This window comes from Amyelois transitella, chromosome 19 (assembly GCF_032362555.1).
Source record: "Amyelois transitella isolate CPQ chromosome 19, ilAmyTran1.1, whole genome shotgun sequence".
Taxonomy (NCBI): Eukaryota; Metazoa; Arthropoda; class Insecta; order Lepidoptera; family Pyralidae; genus Amyelois; species Amyelois transitella.
The window spans coordinates 435226-457008 of NC_083522.1; the positions used below are offsets into that span (position 1 = coordinate 435226).

At 37.0% G+C, this 21783-nt stretch overlaps 2 protein-coding genes across 2 annotated transcripts; one reads left to right on the forward strand and one right to left on the reverse strand.

The window, feature by feature from the left end:
* Positions 1–4977: 4977 nt before the first annotated feature.
* On the reverse strand, positions 4978–8287 carry LOC106136581 (esterase FE4-like). Its single transcript, XM_013337176.1, has 3 exons — positions 8135–8287; positions 6159–7411; positions 4978–5197 (listed from the first exon to the last, which is right to left on the reverse strand). The coding sequence occupies exons 1-3, from the start codon at positions 8285–8287 to the stop codon at positions 4978–4980; spliced, it is 1626 nt and encodes a 541-aa protein (XP_013192630.1).
* A 9860-nt stretch (positions 8288–18147) lies between these two features.
* On the forward strand, positions 18148–21258 carry LOC106136580 (esterase E4-like). Its single transcript, XM_060949727.1, has 3 exons — positions 18148–18315; positions 18627–19882; positions 20985–21258. The coding sequence occupies exons 1-3, from the start codon at positions 18148–18150 to the stop codon at positions 21256–21258; spliced, it is 1698 nt and encodes a 565-aa protein (XP_060805710.1).
* Positions 21259–21783: the final 525 nt, after the last annotated feature.

Sequence of the window (21783 nt, forward strand, 5' to 3'; positions counted from 1 at the left end):
CTCATGTGTTTGATTAAAAAAATAGTTTACCCTAAAAATAAAATTCGAAAATATGTGAGTTAATATTTCGTAACACAAGTCTTGAAATTTCTTCGGGGTTAACTCAGTCTGTGTAACTTGTATATATTTATTTTTATTTTACCTACCTGTTAAGGTCAGAGAGTACCCTAAACCAAGCTTACATGAAAGGATTGATGAATGTTGATGAAGCAAAAGATTGGAGGTAAATAATTATGTGGTCTCTGCATACCCCTGCGAGAGTGAGGCGTGATCATTTATGTATAAAATATACATACATACATAAATTTAGTCACGTCTATATCCCTTGTGAGGTAGATAGAGCCAACAGTCTTGAAAATACTGATAGGCCGTGTTCAGCTGTTTGGCTTAATGAAAGAAATGAGATTCAAATAGTGATAGCTTCCTAGCCCATCGCCTAAAAAATATATCTGTAAAAAAAATTATGTTAAAAAAACCAACATCATCTGCATCTTCAAATCGTATTTGAAATGTTATAATCATCTCTGGGGCCAAGCCGCAGGGCACTGCTTCTTTCCTCATAAAAAAATGATTCAAAATATCTAGGTACCTCTGATAACGAATCTTTGAATAATTATGATAATTGTCCAAGAAATATTGGAGCGGAATCGAAATTTGTCAGCGGTGTATGGTAAGATTAGAGTGAGTTACTGTAGAGCTCGACTATGGGTCATTATTTTAATTGTTCAAGTTCATACTAAAATTAAAGGTTTGTATGAAGTGAGTGGAACAGGCTGAACGTGAATGAAGCTATAGCACTATGCAGGGTCGTGGAAAGCGGACAAAGATTCAAGATTCAAGATTATTTATTTGTAAAACATGTTACATTACATACATATAAATGGGTACATACATGTATTATGTAAATATCATAATAGACCAAATCGTGCTGTGTCGTGTGGTTCCCGGCACGAATACAAAAAAGAATAGGACCAGTCCATCTCTCTCCCATGGATGTCGTAAAAGGCGGCTAAGGGATAGGCTTACAAACTTAGGATTCTTTTTTAGGTGATGGGTTAGCAACCTGTCCCTATTTGAATTTCAATTCTATCATTAAGCCAAATAGCTGAACGTGGCCATTCAGTCTTTTCAAGACTGTTGGCTCTGTCTACTCCGCAAGGTATGTATGTATCTAGACCAAATCACTGGACATGGGAGGTAGATAGTAGAGATAGAAGATGAATCGCGCGGAAAACTATCGCCGTTTCGCTTCTTATTATGAACTGAAACGGGACAGCGATAGTTATTCGTGCGATGAAAACTGCGTCTCGCAGTCCATGCTATGAAGGTAGAAGAGCTTAAGCCACGAAAGGTGGAGGTTCTATTACATACATACAAACATTAAATCACGCCTCTTTCCCGGAGGGGTACGCAGAGCCTACCTGCTTTCATTCATCCTCTCCACATGACCAAACCATTTTAACATACCCTTTTCTATTCCTGTAACTACATCTTTCACATCACAACATTCCCTTATCACGCTGTTCCTTATCCGGTCACTCAATTTCACACCCATCTTACTCCTTAACGCTCTCATTTCCACTGCATTTATTCTGCTTTCGTGCTTCTTTTTCCATACTCAACTTTCACTACAGGGTCCATTACATTTGACAATCCTACTACTATTATAAAGGCGAAAGTTTGTATGGATGTATGGATGTTTGTTACTCTTTCACGCAAAAACTACTGAACCGATTACCATGAAATTTGGTATGTAGGTAGCTGAAGACCCAGAATAACACATAGGCTACTTTTTATCCCAGAGTTCCCGCGGGATTGATAGGGTTTCCATGCGGACGAAGTCGCGGGCGGCCTCTAGTAAAGTATATTGTTATCTCGGGCAGAAGACTACAATGTTTTTACATTTACTGACTAACCTAGATAGGCATAAGATAGCATTACAATTGAGAGAAAAAAGAGCTGGAGACTTACTACTTATTCACGAACGTTGAATGACAATATGTTACCTTGTTCGTTGGAGAATAGGTAAGCCGGCTTGTCGCGCACTCTACGAAAATCCCGTATTCTCTCTCTACGTCGTCGGGTGATTGAGCCGGGTGTCCGATTATTGGTAATTTATGTCGCAATTGCTTCTGATATCGTTAAAATGGCACGGGGTGGAATTAATTTGGACTTTTTATTTTACGGGCGCCATTTGCGCCTCCAATTCCATCGGGGTTTGTTCGCGAAGATAATTTTGTTACACATGTAGGTACGTACGCGGTACAGAGATTTTTGTTGTTTATGAGGGTTCGTTGCGAATTAAACAAAACAAGCGAATTACTTTGATTTTTTTCCCTAGTGGACGGGGAGATAAAAAAATAATAAATAATCTGGGATAAAAATATAGGAATAATATTTTCAGCGTGTGGAGCAGGCATGTAGAATTGTAACTAGATATTGTTTTTTACTCCGTTTTATTTGTACCAAATGTAGCAAAAGGAAACAAAGTTCACATTACCAATGGAATGGATCACGCTATTTACCGAAACAAGTGTGAAAAGAAATAGATACTCGTAAGTTGGTATTACCACATACCTAGTGGTTTTTTAAAATGACTTCCTAGTAGAGGAAAATGATCGAATTCGAACGTAATTTTTTTTAAAATCTTTAGTTCATTTATAAACCTCTAAAAGATGTTCTATTTTCAAAACGCTTTTCATGTTCAATCAACCAGCACTGGACAGTGGTCATATCTTCTGCTGAAAAGTATGTGGATGCTAAATAAATAAATAAAATGATCCAATTCGACCTTATTTCGTAGGTCAATACGCGAGATCGCGCCGCTGAAGATATTTTACAGTTTCAGTTCAGCACACTATCAGCGTTTCGCCAGCGAAGCGACGCAGGGCTGCCAAAGATTACCTACCCGAATGTAATATTTATTTACTAGTGACTTCGGAAAAGTGACTTTCATCTAACGCAACAACCATGACCCAAGGATCATTCTGGTTGTTCTTCAAAAACATGGATTTTTGCGGGGTAATTATAGATGTGCTCCTTAAAAACACAAAAAATAACAAAAAAGGTCACGGTCAGCTAGATGGCTTAAAGCCCTTCCCCCAAAGAAGGGTCAAGTGTTTAACCTTTTGAACGCCACGCGTCAAACGTATTTCCGTGCCCTGAACGCCAAAGAAAAAGTAAAATAATACGCCAAAAGGAAGAGGTTAAACACTAGCGCCGCCCCACGTCAAACTTAAACCTCCTTCTTCTCGGTAAGAAAGAAAAAAATGTTTTTCAAAGTTGGCAACCCTTGGCGCAGCGGGCGGCCACGACAAATTGAATGAAAACATTGAATATTTATTCTGAGACGATGCGGACCGCCGGCCGCGCGCTCGGAGTCAGGAACTGGTTTTTGGATCTGCCGCCTCCATTCGGAAGTATGAGGTATTTAAATCTGGACTAATTGAATGAAAACATTTGAATATTTATCTGAGACGTCATCCGCAGGCCAGAGTTCTGGGTCTGTGGATGTGGCTTTTATTTTTTGTGAATTTACGAGTAAATGCGACCATAGATTTATAAAATTATTCCGATTAGAATCGGTAGGTACCTTTATTTAAGTCCTAATTTTGCGACCCTGATTATACGGCTAGAACGAATGTTGATTTAAATTAAAAAAAAATCTTTGGTATAGATTCATAAATTAAATTACCTCTCGTAAATCGAATAAAAAGTTCGAGGAGTGTTTACGCAATAAAGTAATTTTAATTTTAAAGTTAATAATAGAAAATAAAAAATAATTAAGTAATGCTTGTAAACTATTTTTTATTTTTTACACCTCAAACTTTCAGGTACCTACTTATTTTTTTGTACATTTGTTAGATGACCCGTTGTATTTTCGCGTTATATTATTCATAACCTTCAAGTACGTAAGTATTATCCTTATTCATCTACCATAAAAGTATCAGTTCCCTTATTATTTTTACTGTTAGTCAAGATTAAGAATGTAAACTCCATCTTCCCACATCCCGGCAACTGCCCCTGGGATCAACTCGCGGCTCTCCTTTTAATATTTGATCTGCATATTTATAAATCGTGGCGGGCAATGCTACGGGCATGTTGGAGGATTTCTATTACTCTAGTTGTTGTACACGGCTTTGTCGGCGTGTTGTTTTCATTTGAAAAAATAAAATAAAAATAGATGCTTAAGTTTTATGTATAATTATTTTAGTAAATTACATTTTATCTTAAGAATGTCTTTTAAATATAAGTCAAATTTTGAAATATTTTTGATTCGCATCAATAATCTAAACGAGAGTATTCAAAATATTTATGACTGAAACTGGCCACTAAGAAAAAAAGAAAAACCAAAATAGAATGTCATGTCAGATATTTTTTAAAAATCGTATTATTAAGTTCGTCGTAGTTCATACCCTAATTACTTTATTACTTTTCTATCATAAATTTCCATCGTCAATTTCTCAAAATCAAACCAAGATCAGTTTCATAGAACTTCAGCTTTATGTTTAATTATCAGTTATGTATTTAACAAAGGTGTTTGTTTAAATATTTTAATTTATTATACAAACACCATAATAAGAAGCAATATTATAAAATTTTTATACACACACAAAATCACGCCTTTTTCCCTTAGGGGTATGCAGAGACTACATCTTTCCACTTACCACAATCTCTGCATACTTCGCTTCATCCGCATTCATAACTCTGTTCATGCAAGCTCGGCGGTTTCGGGTACTCTTGACCTGACCCTTTGCCAGGACGTCCCTAATTTTACTTAACAATTAATCTAAAAATAAATAAGTTTGTCTTGTTTGGTCATGTGAAGAGGATGAATGAAAGCAGGTTGACTAAGCAGATATACAAGGAGAGTGTGTAGGGAAAAGTAAGGCCTAGACGAACGTATCTTGATCAAATTAAAGACAGTTTTTATCACTACTACAATATCACAGTTACTTATACTTCTAGTCCAATTTATTACTTATGTTTATTGTCCAAATTGCACATTTCCTTGCTGTCGCAAGGGACGTAGCCCTTTTGTCCGTATGTGCACAGCAGATCCAAGAAGAACCTGTTCTTATGCCAAGCTCCCCTGGTCACCTTCAACGAGCGGTCCAGGTGCATGATGTAGGAGGCGTTGGTGGTGGTCGCTGGCCAGGGGGTGGGGAGCAGAGCGGTGGGGCTGGGCGTGGGGTTGCTAAAAAAAATAAAAAAATAAGTGGAAGTAAATACCTATGACAACATACATGTTCTGTTGGCTCTGTCTACCCCGGTAAGGGATATAGACGTGATGATATGTATGTATGTATGTCAACATACAAGCATATTATATAATCACGTCTTACGGGGTAAACAGAGCCAATAGTCTCGAAAAGACTGAAAGGCCAAGTTCAGCAAGTATGCTATTTGCTTAGGTAATTTGTGTCATCTTTTGTGATGAGTTACGACAGAACAAACAAACAGACAAGTCCGCAACCTCTCATATTTGCTGAGTGCGCTATAAATGTTGCCAGTTGCATCACTCCCTTGATGTCAGAACCTTTGCAATATAAGTTGCCACATCGACTGTAAATAGATATTTTTGCAAATCATTATACCTGTTGACCGTATGAATACTTCAGGCGCCATTTTGTAATTGATTGCGAAGACAGATGGGCATTAGAAGTTATTATGACCTTTGAAGAATTCTTACATACGTACATATAATCACGCCTATATCCCTTGCGGGGTAGACAGAGTCAACAGTCTTCAAGACTGTAAGGCTACGTTCAGTTGTATGACTTTATTGAATTGAGATTTAAATAGTGACAGGTTGTTAGCCTATCGCCTAAAAGAAGAATCAATAGTTTTACGCCTTTTTTAGCCTTTTACGACATTTAAATTCTCTATTGGTGCCGGGAACTACACAGCACAAAATCTTTCCACATAATGCTATCAAATAATTATAGGTTCAAATTTATTTAATTTAAAAGAGGTGACATTTTTAATATCGGATTACTTTGAAATGTGGCAAACAAGTAAGTTAGGAAGTTGGGAAATACTTAGGAAATTAGGATTTATTATGAGTGAAGATGTGGCCAAAAGCAAGTTCCTTTATATTTTCTAAACGAAACTAGAGTAGTAAGGTAGAGCGCGGGTATAATATTAAGACTACTTACCCATATTTCATGAAATTAGCCAACAAACTGGTGTATCTATCAATGAAGAGTTTGTCATCATTGGACAGCAATAGTGACAGTCCCCCCGGCTTGAACACGTAGAACAAGTCATCTGAATGTGTCGCACCTTTTGCACGACCACCTCTCCCAAACAGCTTGGCGAAATTGCGATCTCCTTCGTAAGAAAACACATATTTATATACAGGTTCTTTGGAATATTTCACTAAAAGGTCCGCAAAAGCATCAAACGTGGCGTGTCCCATCCAATCAGAGTAAAACCTCATGATTCCATCCTTTGAATTTTCATCTATTTCTCGTTTCCCGAAGTAATGAGAGCGGATCTTTCGTGCAATCCGTTTACGATCTTCATTCGAACACCACGAAAAAACAGACGGTAATCGATCTATGAAGTTCGAGTTCCATTCAGTCAATGTACTTCTACGATTGATGCCGTAGAACAACATCCCTTCAACTTCTGCCACTCCCAACAGGACTGGCACTTTGTTAAAATGTCCAGACTTTATTATCTCGTAAGGAGTATCTCTGAAGAATGGATCAGTCGCATTGCTATCGATGCAAGGACTGTATTTGAAGTATCTCGAATTATATGAGACACCGAGAGTTGCTCTTAAAATTTGTCTCATAGGATACGTGGTAAAAATGTTATAAAGGTCTTCCTCATCTTGCGCATCTGCTATTTTATTCGCATCTTCAAATGCAGGTCTCATAGGCTCCGGGTTAAAAGCCCAGGGGACTAATGAGGTGCCGCTCATTAGAATCAGTTTATGAAACAGTCCCTTGCTATGTTCCGACAGCATGTGCATCGCGGCGGCGCTTGCGCCGGCACTCTGTCCAGCCAAACTGACATTATTTGGGTCGCCTCCGAACGCCGCTATGTTCTTCTTAACCCATTTCAAAGCCGCCGTCTGATCTTTAAGTCCAAGATTAGCGATACCGTTTGCGCAGAAAAATCCCAGGACAGTTAGTCTGTAGTTAATGATGACAGCGATGATATTTTTAGTAACGAGAAATTCTGGGTCGGTGATTGCTTTGTTCCCGTAGTAATAGGCCCCTCCGTGGAGGAAGACGAAGACGGGGATGTTGTCACCGGGGTGGGCAGAGCCTGGAGTGTACACGTCGAGTTCCAGGCAATCCTCGTTGGTGTGCGTGATGAAGGTGACGGCCTGCGCGCAGGATGTGAAGCGGTTCACGGCGTTTAACGTGCCTTTCCATTTCCTTGGTTCTTTTGGTGGCTGTAATTGTTAGGATTACATTTTTATGTAAGGTACATATAATTATAAGGAATAGAAAGTACGACAGTTATTTAAAAAAGAAATTCGAAATTATATCCTTTTTTAATCGAAGACGGATTAAAATTAAAAAAATCTAATAAATGTCCACTTTTTATACGAGCGTAAATTTATTTCCGTTCGATGGAATTTAGAGAAATTTTCTCTTCTCATAGAAAGTATAGTTAATAAAAATATTGATTGGTTTCCTGTAGGTATAAACCTATGTGGAAGATCGTTTTTAAATTTTAAACCGGTAGATGAAGTAATGAGTACCTATAATTTGTTTGAATCTTTTACAAAAATATATTCCCGTCTATATCACTTGCGGGGTGGGAGAATATTTTGTATCTTTTACTAACATATTGTTAACTGTTATAGCTATCTTCTACCATCAGTGCGAAGTCGGGTATATCACTAGTGTTATAAAATTCTATATCCCTTGCGGGGTAGACACAGCCAACAGTCATCAATAGACTGATAGGCCACATTCAGCTGTTTGGCTTAATGATAGAATTGTGATTCAAATAGTGACAGGTTGCTAGCCCATCGCCTAAAAGAGGAATCACAAGTATCCCGTTGTCGTCTTTTACGACATCCATGGGAAAGATGCAGTGGAGTGGTCCTTTTTCTATAAGTGTCGGGAACCACACGGCACAAAAACACACGGTAAAATTAGTTTCTTACTTGAAATCTCTCGCTGGATCCGTATGGTATCCCGAAATACTGGTTGACTCCCAGAATGCTGCGCACTCCTCTTAATTTGCCTTGTTCTAATTTTATTACCGGCGTAGAAAAGGGAGACGTGTATACCTCTTTGTGAAGAAGATACATAGACATCATAATTAACAGAGGTTTCATTTTATATTTTTCATTGAAAACCATTTCTAATATTAACTTGACTCATTTCTCAGAGTTGTTGATCAAAATAAAGAAAAACTTGTTACAACTAAACATTAAATGCTGTCATAAATAATAAGCTCTTTTTTTCTCCATCATCTTGTTAATATTACTGATTTTGATAGCTTTTATTTTAGCTTACACACATCATCAAATATCAATTATTAACGTACAATAATAACGTTATTAACGTTAGTATTGTTGAAGAAGTCACTGTTACAATAATGAATATAACACTCGTTAACTTTGATTTAACCGATAAATTTAACTTTTAAACACTTCAATAGTTGGTATAATATATAGGTAACTTCATTTACATATAAAGAAAAATATAACAACACTCATCGGTTCACACAAAACATGGTTTGTTACCATAAACAACAACGAATATTAAATACTAAAACATTTATGGTAAAATAAGGTTTTATGGTATATTATCGACGTGTGATCTATCACGGGACCATTATAGTACTGGATGGTACTAACTCCTAACATTGAGGTCTCTCAAGTGGCGAAAGTCTTAGATCTGCGCTTGCGCAAGCTAGGTCCGACGGTAGTATTACGAGACAACACATAGGTAGTCATTATTGTGATATTAAATTCCTATATTTGGATTTTTAACCTAGGAAAGCGTTGCAGAGAAGTCTGAAAACTATCTTTCTCTCTCTAATCTCTGCGTGTTCCCGGTTGCACCCTCCACAGAAGTGTTTCGGGGCCCGGGACCGCCATCTTGTCTTATCTTCAAAATATATACAATACGACACTGACTGAGTGATATATAACGGATAGCACCAACCAGTGCCGTGTGGTTCCCGGCACCAATACAAAAAAGAATAGGACCACTCCATCTCTTTCCCATGGATGTCGTTAAAGACGACTAAGGGATAGGTTTACAAACTTGGGATTTTTTTTTGGCGATAGGCTAGCAACCTGTCACTTTTTGAATCTCAATTCTAACATTAAGCCAAATAGCTGAACGTGGCCATTCAGTCTTTTCAAGACTGTTGGCTCTGTCTACCCTGCAAGGGACATAGATGTGATCATATGTATCTATGTATGTATGCACAGACCAGTATGGATCTTTGAAATTTCCAGGTCTATGACTGGATTCCTCGAAATTCTTTCGCCACGGGCACACTCTAGTAGATATAAAAGGGGGTGACTGATTGACTCACAAAGCACAGCCCAAATCGTTGAATCTAGAGATTTGTAGTGATTTCCTCAACAAAGTGAACTTTTTCCGCCTACAAGTACTCTGATTTTCTTTGTCGGAAATTTTATAGGGAGGGATAGAGGTCTACTTGGAATATTTCTTCCACTTATAAGGAAGTTTTTCTGTAAACTCATGAAAACTTTAAGTTTTAGAATGTTTAAAAAATGTATGTTGTGTTTCTCAGATAATCTAGCCCCTGTAAGAAGGTAAATGTCAGACACCAACTTTTTGAATTTAAGTAGGTATGACAAAAAACAAATTTTGACAACACAATCTGTGTAATTTGTCCCGTATATATATTTATTTATTTATAAAGACCTTTGCCGTGTGGTTCCGGGCACCACGGCACTAAGGCGGCACACGGCATTAAGGGATAGGCTTACAAACTTAAGATTCTTTTTTAGGCGATGGGCTAGCAACCTGTCTCTATTTGAATCTCAATTCTAACATTAAACCAAATAGCTGAACGTGGCCATTCAGTCTTTTCAAGACTGTTGGCTCTGTCTACCCTGCAAGGGACATAGACGTGACCATATGTATGTATGTATGTAATGACTTCCTCAACAAAGTGAACTTTTTCCGCCTATAAGTACTATGATTTTCTTTGTCAGAAAAACTGTATGTAGATGTAACTATGGTTAAATTGAGGTCAATATTGGTCGGTGAGCAAGCCAGATTATTACTCAAAACGACTCCCGATTGACCTGTGTGATCCTTGCAACATCCCACTTTTTAGTAGCCGGTTAAAGTTGCGGATTACCTTGAAGACAGCATACCTACTAGCAACATAGGTTCTGACCAGACCGGTGTAAGATGTCTGACGCCGGAAAACAGTCGTTAGAGGGAGCCACTGGACCGGTACAGCGGTGTCAATGACCTCGCTACACTTTCTCAAGTTCAAGTTCTTTATTATTAGCTTTTGTCCGGGGCTTCGCGTTCGTGGGAATTTTCATACAAAAATAGTCTATCAACCTGACACTATCTTTACATTCTCTCTATTTCTCTCTCTATCTCTCATCTTTGTGTGTTCTTAGTCACACCGTGTACGCTATTAGCTTAATTTACATTACGTAACTTGACAACTTCTGCCGTGTGGTTCCCGGCTCCAATATAAAGTTGAATAGGAGCACTCCATCTCATGGATGTCGTAAAAGCGACAAAGGGAAAGGCTTACAAATTTGGGATTCTTTTACACGATGGGTAGAACGTGTCACTATTTGAATCTCAATTCTATCATTAAGCCAAACAGCTGAGAAGGGCCTATCAGACTTTTCAAGACTATTGGCTCTGTCTATTCTAGGGATATAGACGTGATTATATATGTATGTACCTAACTTAAAAAATTGATCCACTAATAAATAAAAAATATTTATTTAAATGTGAATAAGAACCAGTTAAAATTATGATATAAAATAAATGACTTAGAATGTCATCAAAATTGTTCTGTTTTATTTATTTTCTTTTTTATTAATATATTCTTAATATTCATAAAACTTTTGTCTGAGAACTACAAAAATAAATAAATAAATATATACGGGACAAATTACACAGATCGAGTTAGCCTCGAAGTAAGTTCGAGACTTGTGTTTTAAGATACTAACTCAACGATACTATATTTTATAACAAATACTTATATAGATAAACATCCAAAACCCAGGCCAATCAGAAAAAAATCGTTTCTCATCATGCCCTTGCCGGGATTCGACCCCGGGACCTCCGGTGTCACAGACAAGCGTACTACCGCTGCGCCACAAAGGCCGTCAAAGTAAACATATTGCAAACATACCAATAAAGCAACAATCGATTGCATTCGTCTACTTTTACTCAAGTAATGTCCCACGAGATTTCTTAATCAGTTAGCACCTCTGGTACGCCAGAGTATTTCTCTACGAATTGTAAATAAATCGTTTTTTTCTTGGGTTTCGTAGACAAAGTGCAAAAAAACTTATTCTTTTACATACATACATGCATTTGGTCATGTCTATGTCTATTGTGGGGTAGACAGAGCCAACAGTCTTTTAAAGACTGATAGGCCACGTTCAGCTGTTTGGCTTAATGATAGAATCGAGATTCAAATAGTCATAGGTTGCTAGCCCATCGCCTAAAAAAGAATCCCAAGTTAGTCAGTCTATCCCTTAGTCTATCCCTTAGTCTATCCCTTTTACTACATCAATGGGAAAGAGATGGAGTGTTCCTATTCAGCGACTTGCCGCTTGTTTACTTAATTATCTAGTTCCTTTATTGTTTACCGTTTGACTGGAAGAGATCCCTTCATGGGATAAGTCCGCCATTGCAAGTGATTTATTTCTTTTATATCTACGACTAAGTGCTCTGATTATCCCGTGAAGGATAGAGACGTAATTTATGATTACAGTACATTAATGATAATTCGTACCAAGATTAAGTATAGCTGGTGGTTTACCAAATTAAATTACTTTAATTAATTAAAAATTACCTGTATTCAAGGCTTAAAGGATTGAAATCGTAAAATAACTAGTTATTAAGATTTCTATACCTTAATAACATGCCGTGTGGTTCCCGGCACCAATACAAAAAAGAATAGGACCATTTCACCTATTTCTTATGGATGTCGTAAAAGGCGACTAAGGGATAGGCTTACAAACTTGGGATTCTTTTTAGGCGATGGGCCAGCAACCTGTCACTATTTGAATTTTAATTCTATCATTAAGCCAAATAGCTGAACTTGGCCATTCAGTCTTTTCAAGACTGTTGGCTCTGCTTACCACGCAAGGGATATAGACGTGACCCTATATATGTATGTATAACATAGAATTAAGGCCTTTAAATCAGGGATACTCAAGGTATTTAAGTCTCGCGAAAAAAGATAAGGTAGGTATTAATATTAGTAGGTAGGTTTAAGAAGATGTATGCCTCACCTATGAAAAAAAGAGATGATGAAAGAGTAAGGAAAAGAGTGAAAGTATGAGAGCTAGCGTGCACTGAGCGACTTTCGGCTGATTTGTTGATGAATGTAAAAGCTTAAACATATAAATGTTTAACTGGAGCAATTGTTATATAAACGATCATTGTGAAATAGTAATAAATGACAATCGTACTTTTTCATAAAATTATACTTTTTATAAAGGTTTATAAAGGTTGATTGGAAGAGATTGCTTTGGCGATAAGTCCGCCTTTGTACCATCTATATCTGCTTTGTGTTGTTTTGTATGTTTTACTCTTATGGTGCAAAAAAGAGTTTTATCTATCTATCTTACTTTTTTGTTAGCCGCCAGTGCGTTAATTAAGGGATCGTGATTCAGGATTGACTAAGGGATAGGCTTTTAAACTTGGTATACCTCCTGTAGGGGATGGGCTAGCAACCTGTCATTATTTGTATCACAATTCCATTATAAAAGCCATACAGCTCAACTTGGTTTTCGGTCTTCAGTCTTTTCAATACTGTTGGCTCTGTCTGCCCCGCTAGGGATATTGACGTGAATGTATAAAAGTGTACTCTAAAAGTGATTAAGAATGGGAAATAATTCAAGGACGGACAATTCCTGGAAAGATGATGAGGTTTCTTGGGTAGGTAATTGCTGAGAATATTGAATCAAACAAATAGTGAAAAGGTGCAAAAACTTAACCTATTGTGACTGTTTCTATCTTAACGGAAAACCACGTCGACAATGTCATTACGTTTGTCGTTTTGTTTATAAAAAAAGTAAGTTTAATAGACAACAATTCCTTACTTAATAGACAGAAAACTTAGCACAAAATATTCTGTTCCAGAAATGCTGAAGACATACTTTAATCGGTAAAATCGGGAACAAGCGTTAAAATAAACATAATTACGTTGTATATAGCAAACTAGAGGCCGCCCGCGATTTCGTCCGCGTGGAATCATTCCCGCGGTGACTCCGGGATAAAAAGTAGCCTATATGTTATTCTGAATCTTCAGCTACCTACATGCCAAATTTCATCGTAATCTGTTCAGTAGTTTTTGCGTGAAAGAGTAACAAACATCCATACATACATACTCAAACTTTCGCATTTATAATATTAGTAGGATTGTAGCTTTTGTTATTCATGAGAAATTAACCGGTATATGCAAAGTGAGGTCACTATCGCTCGGGCAACTTTTGAGCTAAGAGCGATTTGCATGTTTGCCTAGTTCATAATAATTAGTCCGGGTATTTTACTTTATTGCCAGGAATTAGCGCGAGCCGGATAACGTCGGTAATAAATTAATGTTGTGTTCTTGCGCTTTCAGACATGATATGTGCTTTGCACTAAATATTAATAAGTTTTTTTTTCACTCGCGTTAATGTTTTTGTGGATATTTTAAATTAAAATTTTAATGTGCACACGGGGCAACAATAAATAGGCGTATAAATAAATATATACGGGACAAATTACACAGATTGAGTTAGCCTCGTTGTAAGTTCGAAACTTGTGTAACGAGATACTAACTCAACGATACTACATTTTATAATAAATACTTATATCGATAAACATCCAAGACCCAGGCCGAATAAAGTTCGTTTCTCATCATGCCCCGGCCGGGATTCGAACTCGGGACCTCCGGTGTCACAGACAAGCGCACTACCGCTGCGCCACAGAGGTATATTATTAAATCCACAAGCAATCTAGTTAGATATTATAGGGAGGGATAGTGGTCTACTCGGGATATTTCCAGGAGAAATTTCACTTATAAGGAAATGTTCCTGATTCCGTGGGGTCTTCGCCTCGCAGTAGGTCATAAAAAAGGCGAAAAGAAACACTATTAGCTTGTACCTACATTACATATATACTAGAGGCTGACCGCAACTTCGTCCGCATGGAAACCCTATCAATCCCGCGGGAACTCTGGGATAAAAAGCCTATGTGTTATTCTGGGTCTTCAGCTACCCACATACCAAATTTCATCGTAATCGGTTCAGTAGTTTTTGCGTGAAAGAGTAAAAAACATCCATACGGACATCCTGAGATACTCGCAAACTTTCGCATTTATAATATTAGTATGATTAGGTAGTAGGATTTCTTGAAAACGAACATTGTACGATAAAACTGTAATAAGTAGATACTTTAATTTTATTTAATTGATAGATAATGTAACAACGTATAAATGGCGGGTGCAAGCATTGATTTTAACAGTTAATTGCAATTAATTTAGGAGATTAATTGATCTGCAATCCTTGCTTCTTTTTAGCACGCAACTGATTCGCGAAACAATGCTTTATTTATACACATTTTTATACGGCTTCACTTACTTTTTGTGTAAGATTTTAAATTATATGTTTTCTAGGTTTAAAATATGTATTTTTTTCAATAACATTGACGGCCTCTGTGGCGCAGCGGTAGAACGCTTGTCTGTGACACCGGAGATCCCGGTTCAAATCCCGGCCAGGGCATGATGAGAAAAGAACTTTTTCTGATTGGCCTGGGTCTTATGTATATCTATATAAGTATCTTTTATATAATATAAGTAGTATCGTTGAGTTAGTATCTCGTAACACAAGTCTCGAACTTACTTCGAGGCTAACTCAATCTGTGTAATTTGTCCTGCATATATTTATTAACAACGTGATTACAAAAGGTTTTCACTAACATGCTTCATCTTTTTTGATAATGATATATGAAATAAAAGGATTCATTTGATATAATAAAGGATTAATTTCAGAGTAAAATACAATAAAAAAAACAGCATGTAAAGAGTTGTTAATTCACAGATATCAATTTTTTCCCTGACCTTGCAAATGTTGCAAAATTAATTATAATGAGGTCATTGGAAATCCACACAGCTTTCGACAAGTGGCAGGCGAAATGGCAGTGTTTTTATTGTTTTTACACAAAAACCTATGCCGAGTGAACGGATGTATTTTTTATGTGTGTTTATTATAATTGTTCCGTGTGGTTCCCGGCACCAATAAAAAATTAATAGGACCACTTCATCTCGTAAAAGGCGACTCGGGGATAGGCTTATAAACTTGGGATTCTTATTTTAGGCGATGGGCAGTTTGCTAACCTGTCCCTATTTGAATCTAAATTCTATCATCAAGCCAAAAAGCTGAACGTAGCCTTATAGTCTTTTCAAGACAGTTGGCTCTGTCTGCCCCGCAAAGGAAGTTTAAATTAACGTTAAAAATATATTTCAATTGTAAATATTAGTGTGATTCACCGAACATAGATAAAAACTGCCAGGTTTCCACGGTTCGGTTACTATATTTTGTATATTTTTGTATAGAATAGAATAGAATAGATTTATTTTCAAAATTGGATAGGTATCACTTATTGACGTCACATCACTTAAATCGAATTATAACTACTACCGCTTCCAAAGCGCATGTGTAGAAGAAGCGGCGGAACAAACTATGTACACTGCAGCATTTTCATCGGACGTCAATTTACAAATATAGATCTCTTAAATCTAAATTGTGGACGAATGCACATTGTCTACATTAAAAAGTTATAAAAACCAAGAGTGAATGTAGAACTGATCTTATTATATTGAATAAATTATCAAAAATTAGGTAAATAAAAATGAAATGTTTGATTATACCGAAAAGTTAGGCATTCTTTAATATTTTTTTTGTTAAAATTCTTGGTACCCAAAATGGGACCCATAGGATATCTTATAATTCTTTTTTCTTCGTGGTTTGTTTACGTTTACGCTGAGGAGGTCACAGAATTAAATAAAGCATAAAGCATGTTTCCTGTTTAAGGTTAAATTTAGAAAAATATAATGACTTAAAAAAAATATAAGTATAGCAAATATTTTAGGTTAATGGAATTTCTATCAATCAACAAATCGTGAATTGCATGATGTAAAAAGAGTAAGGGAATTAATGTTGATGATAAAATCACTAACAGCTATTCCCTTACTCTTTCTATTTAAAATTAGGTAAGGGAAAACATATGGAGATTAGGATAAATCTCCATTATCAATTTTAAATTTGTAATGACATTATTGCGTGCGTTTCTTTCCACATACATACGTAACGAAATAAGATCAAAAGTGTATAATAGATAATATTGTTATGACAAAACCCTTAAGGCATAAAAGGGCTAGTTATGTATACGTCGTCGTTTCGTATTTGGTAAGTTTCTTTTGATGTTTTGTCCCTTCAAAATCGTTACGAGAGATTTATAGGTAATAACATAAAAATAAATATCTTTAAGATCCACGTATCTGCTACCCCTCCCCATACATACTTATACGGGACAAACTACAGAGATTGAGTTAGCCTCGAAGTAAGTTCGAGACTTGTGTTACGAGATACTAACTCAACGATACTATATTTTATAATAAATACTTATATAGATACACATCCAAGACACAGGCCAATTAGAAAAAGGTCTTTTCTCATCATACTCTGGCCGGGATTCGAACTCGGGACCTCCGGTGTCGTAGACAAGCGTACTACCGCTGCGCCACAGAGGGCGTCAATCAAATTTACAAGTACTTAAACTTTTCACACTAGCAGTACCTAATTTTTTTATGATTTTATGTGAGTAGTGATGAAAATACTTAAACTTCTATAATTCAAGTTAAAGTATTTTAATCATTACGAAAATATTAAAGTTTTATATCGTGATGTAATATTTAGTGATTAAATTTCTTAAAAAGTGTATTATAATTAATTACATACATTCATACATAAAATCATGCATCTTTCCCGGAGGGGTAGGCAGAGACTACATCCTTTCACTTGCCACGATCTCATCATACTTCCTTCGCTTCATCCACATTCATAACTCTCTTCATGCAAGCTCGGCGGTTTCGGGTACTCTTGACCCTTTTCCCCTTTGCCAGGACGTCCTTAATTTGATCAAGATACGTTCGTCTAGGCCTTCCCACTCCGACCTTTCCCTCCTCACTTATTTAATAGTTGATTATTCGCAACATGCTTCGTCAATGCTTAACAGTTTATTATATGCATATACCCATTGAAATATACCCATTGCTTGAAAAAATTGATCCAGCCGGCCTAAAAGTTTTAAGTTAGAAAGTGTTCAAGATGCAAGCAAAATTGTGTACTGAGCAGTTTTCTGCGCCTTTATTGTAATAGTAAGATAGTCCAATTACCTTATCATTCAACGTTTTTTCGCAAGCGTACTTAAAAAGTCTAAGGGACGGACGAAAACAAACAAATGCAAATATAACTTATATATTCTACGGTTTTTTTTTCCGAGTTATTGAACTCTAAAGCAGAGTAGGGGAACGATAATTAACCAAGAGAATACGAGTATCATTGGAAAATATTAAAACCGAAAACCATTCGGACGTTGGTCAGTCACGTGAAAAATTTGCGCAAATCGGCCAGTCTGACGACTATTGTTTCATTCGAGGTTTCGACAAATAAAGTGATACAGTTTTGCGTAATATATTTATTTTCGTTTCATAATGCGATCATTGGACAAATTTAAAAAGTGAAGTAGTGATAATAAATGAAAGAGACATGTGAAAATATATTTAAAAAAAAATTGTTGTTATATACCTATTCCAAATATTAAACAAATATTTGGGTTTAAGACAAATGTTAATTATTAAATTTTAAGAACAAAAGGATATTGGAAAACTTTCCAAAAAATAATTTAAACAACAATTCTATTCAATAAAGCGAAAATGGTATTCCTTAAAGTGTTTTGTTCAATTCTATTGTGTAACTCAGTGAGGGCGATATTTTTCTCCCCCACAGTAGAAATAGAGCAAGGGAAATTAAGGGGAGTGCGGGGCGGGGCGGGGATAAACCAGTACTTCGGGATTCCTTACGCTATTAGTGAGAGATTCCAGGTAAGGAATAAATTATCCCAATTAAGACTTACTTATTTATTAAAAAAATATACTTCATATTATTTAGGTAATGTCTTATTACGAGTGTAAAAAAAGCCTATTGTACACAGCTTTTGTTTATCTTCATTTACATAAATAGTCGATTTTAGTTACAATTCTGAAATTAAAGTTTCTTCTGAAAAGTGTGACTATGACATACTCGTATATTATCTGGAACAGAGTCATGATTTTTCACCTTATCAATACACCATATAAGCCTTTTTAATTTTAAACGTTTACTTCAAATGATGTTGTTTTAAAATTATTTTCAGCCGCCAAGAGAACCAAGAAGATGGGAAGGCATGTTTAACGCAATGAACAGCATCTCGGCGTGTGCGCAGGCGCGCGGCGCCCTGATCCTCACCAACGAGGATTGCCTCGAGCTGGACGTCTACACCCCCCAGAACTCCAAGCCTGGTGACAAGCTCCCTGTGTTCGTATTCTTCCACGGAGGATCATTCTTCTCCGGCACGAAGACTTTATACAATCCAGAATTCTTAGTCACTAAGAATATAGTAGCAGTCACGGTCAATTACCGCTTGGGTGTTCTAGGATTTTTATGTCTCAATGGAGTCGCAAATCTAGGCCTTAAAGATCAAGCAGCAGCGCTAAGATGGGTGAGAAAGAATATAGCCGCGTTCGGAGGAGACCCGGACCACGTCACTATAGCTGGACAAAGTGCCGGCTCTGCAGCCACTTCTATGCATTTGCTCTCAGAACACAGTGCAGGATTATTTCACAAAGCCATCTTAATGAGCGGCAATGCACTAGCTCCTTGGACTTTCAACGTAGACCCACTTAGAGCTGCATTGGTTGACGCTAATAAAATAGCCAAAGCAGAAACGGAAGAGGACGTCTATAAAATCTTTGCTTCGTCACCAATACGTGAACTCCTGACGACGACGCGTGATGTAAGCACGAATTTAAGAAGTTTTAAGTACGCTCCGTGTGTCGACAGCAATACGAACGATCCCTTTTTCCGTGATACTCCTTACGAGATTATCAAATCTGGTAACTTCAATAAAGTGCCCGTGTTAGTTGGTACTACCGATCAGGAAGGCATTACATTTTATGGTAGTAGCAATAGAAGCACTTTCGTTGAACTCAACACTAATTTTACCGAGCAACTGCCAGCTGTATTTGCGTGCTCCGAAGAAGACAGGGAAGTGATTGCTGATAAAGTGCGCGCCTATTATTTCGGGAGACAGCCCATAAATGAGAAGGCAGTTAGGAGAGTTGTCAGATATGCCTCAGAATGGGCAGTTCATGCTACTTATGACGCTTTTAGTCAACTTTTGGCGGAGCATAGCGGTGAACCTGTTTATAAATACGCGTTCTCCTATGATGGTGATCGGAACTTCATCAAGATATTTTCTGGAGGGGCCGCGTCTGTGTTGAAGGGTGCGGCACATGGAGATGATTTGTTCTACCTGTTCAAGCCGGCTGGTCTGCCCATCCCGTCGACGAAGCGAGACAAGCTGTTCATTGAGAGATACACGAGCATTCTGGCAAACTTCATAAAATATTCGTAAGTAAAAAATCTGCTTTATTCAACATTATAAAATTGATGTTGTCCGTATAGACTTCTATCGATTCATCTTTCTCTACCATTATAGTGTGGGTTGACTGAGTTAAGTTAATTACAAGAGCAAATACTGCATAATCAGTTCAAACAACTGGATGTGTTAACATGATCCGATATAGTTAAGGATGCAAATGTTGCTGAAGTTAGACGAGAGTCATTTCGTGTAAGAACCAGGTTTACCTAATTCAGAATCGGAGTCGTAGGAGTTCCTCATCACAAAGGTGAGGACGTAAACGGTTACTAGCACCAGAAGGATAGTGATAAGTAAACGTGTTAAGATGCGATTCACATTTATTTATGTTCAGGCTGGTGGACCAACACTTTAATAATTTTAATACTAAGCATCGGTTAGCATTCAAACCAATATAGGTATGAATTCAGAAAAGTATGATAGATACACGGTCGCAGTGAGATAGTTTGATTATAACTTTGATATTTACAGCTATGTAATGGTCAGTTATTATGTTACTTACAAAACCTAGCTCATGTGAACGCCCGGGGCAATGTCCCCTTGTAGTTATTTCATCAGTTGATTGTCGCCAAAATGGTATACTTACTTCTGTACCATGAGATCATGACTTGCATGAAATACTTTGAAATTTTCTTAATAAGCAGTTTACGTTCCCAATACTAGTTGGGGGTATAATTTTCGTGACGTGTATCTTGTCCAGTTCTAATCGTTGTCCGATGTTATATCGTAAAAGGTGACTAAAGGAAATGCTAATAAACCTAAGCCTGTCACTATTTAAATCTCAATTCCATCATTAAGCCGTTTAGCTAAACGCGGCCTTTCAGTCTTTGCGAGACTGTTGACTCTATCTTCTCCGCAAGAGATATAGACGTTATTATATGAATGTGTCATGTCAGTATTTTAATTTTTTGGTACTTTACTTGGTTCGATGATCGAGGTGTGGAAGTTTATTACAGAAGAGTCGTAGAGCCTGTCTTATTTTCTATGAGGAAACGTCAAAACAAAAATTTGATAATTAAAATTTATAAATATAAATTATAACACACTATTTTTATAAAGCTATTTTCTTTCCAGGAACCCAACTCCTCACCCCACGAGTCTCATTCCTGAATGGCCTCCGTCGACCAGCTACGAATCCTATATCATGCATTTCGACCGCGCTCTCAAGGTGACCAGGGGTCCTTACCACAGAGACACCTTCTTCCTGGACCTGCTGTGCTCATATGGTCTACACGGTCATGTCCCATGTCGCAGCCAGGAGCTGTGTCACCCAGATGTATATGATATAGTGTCTCCGGGTCCAGAGGAACAGAATTGGTGTTATTGGTTTTTGAATAGCCAACAATGACGGCCTCTGTGGCGCAGCGGTAGTACGCTTGTCTGTGACACCGGAGGTCCCGGGTTCGAATCCCGGCCAGGGCATGATGAGAAAAGAACTTTTTCTGATTGACCTTGGTCTTGGATGTTTATCTATATAAGTATTTATTATAAAATAAAGGGTCGTTGAGTTAGTATCTCGTAACACAAGGCTAACTCAATCTGTGTAATTTGTCCGGTATATATTTATTTTTTTATTTGAATGACTTAAAAAACTTTGGGTTTTGTGGTGATGTGCGTGCGAGGTTTTTGGTTCCACCACCGGCTAGGTTATGAATTTATTATTAGATTTTACTTAAATTTAATATTAATACTTAAATTTAATATTTAATATTAAAATTATACATATCAATCTCGAAATGAAATTGAGGCTTTTCCAACAATGTGATTATTAGTAAGATTTACTTATTCCGAAGTAAAACTTATCCCGATCTTGCCATGTTCATTAAGTTGCAAGAATTAGATGACATTATCTCTTTTAATTTAGGATCTAGCA

Excerpts from the sequence above, each read along its gene's own strand:
- LOC106136581 (XM_013337176.1), bottom strand. The coding sequence starts at position 8,287 with ATGTCTATGTATCTTCTTCACAAAGAGGTATACACGTCTCCCTTTTCT. Across the intron at positions 7,412-8,134 it reads GATCCAGCGAGAGATTTCAA|CCACCAAAAGAACCAAGGAA; the intron begins GTAAGAAACTAA and ends TAACAATTACAG. Across the intron at positions 5,198-6,158 it reads GCTAATTTCATGAAATATGG|CAACCCCACGCCCAGCCCCA; the intron begins GTAAGTAGTCTT and ends TATTTTTTTTAG.
- LOC106136580 (XM_060949727.1), top strand. The coding sequence starts at position 18,148 with ATGGTATTCCTTAAAGTGTTTTGTTCAATTCTATTGTGTAACTCAGTG. Across the intron at positions 18,316-18,626 it reads CTATTAGTGAGAGATTCCAG|CCGCCAAGAGAACCAAGAAG; the intron begins GTAAGGAATAAA and ends AATTATTTTCAG. Across the intron at positions 19,883-20,984 it reads GCAAACTTCATAAAATATTC|GAACCCAACTCCTCACCCCA; the intron begins GTAAGTAAAAAA and ends TTTTCTTTCCAG.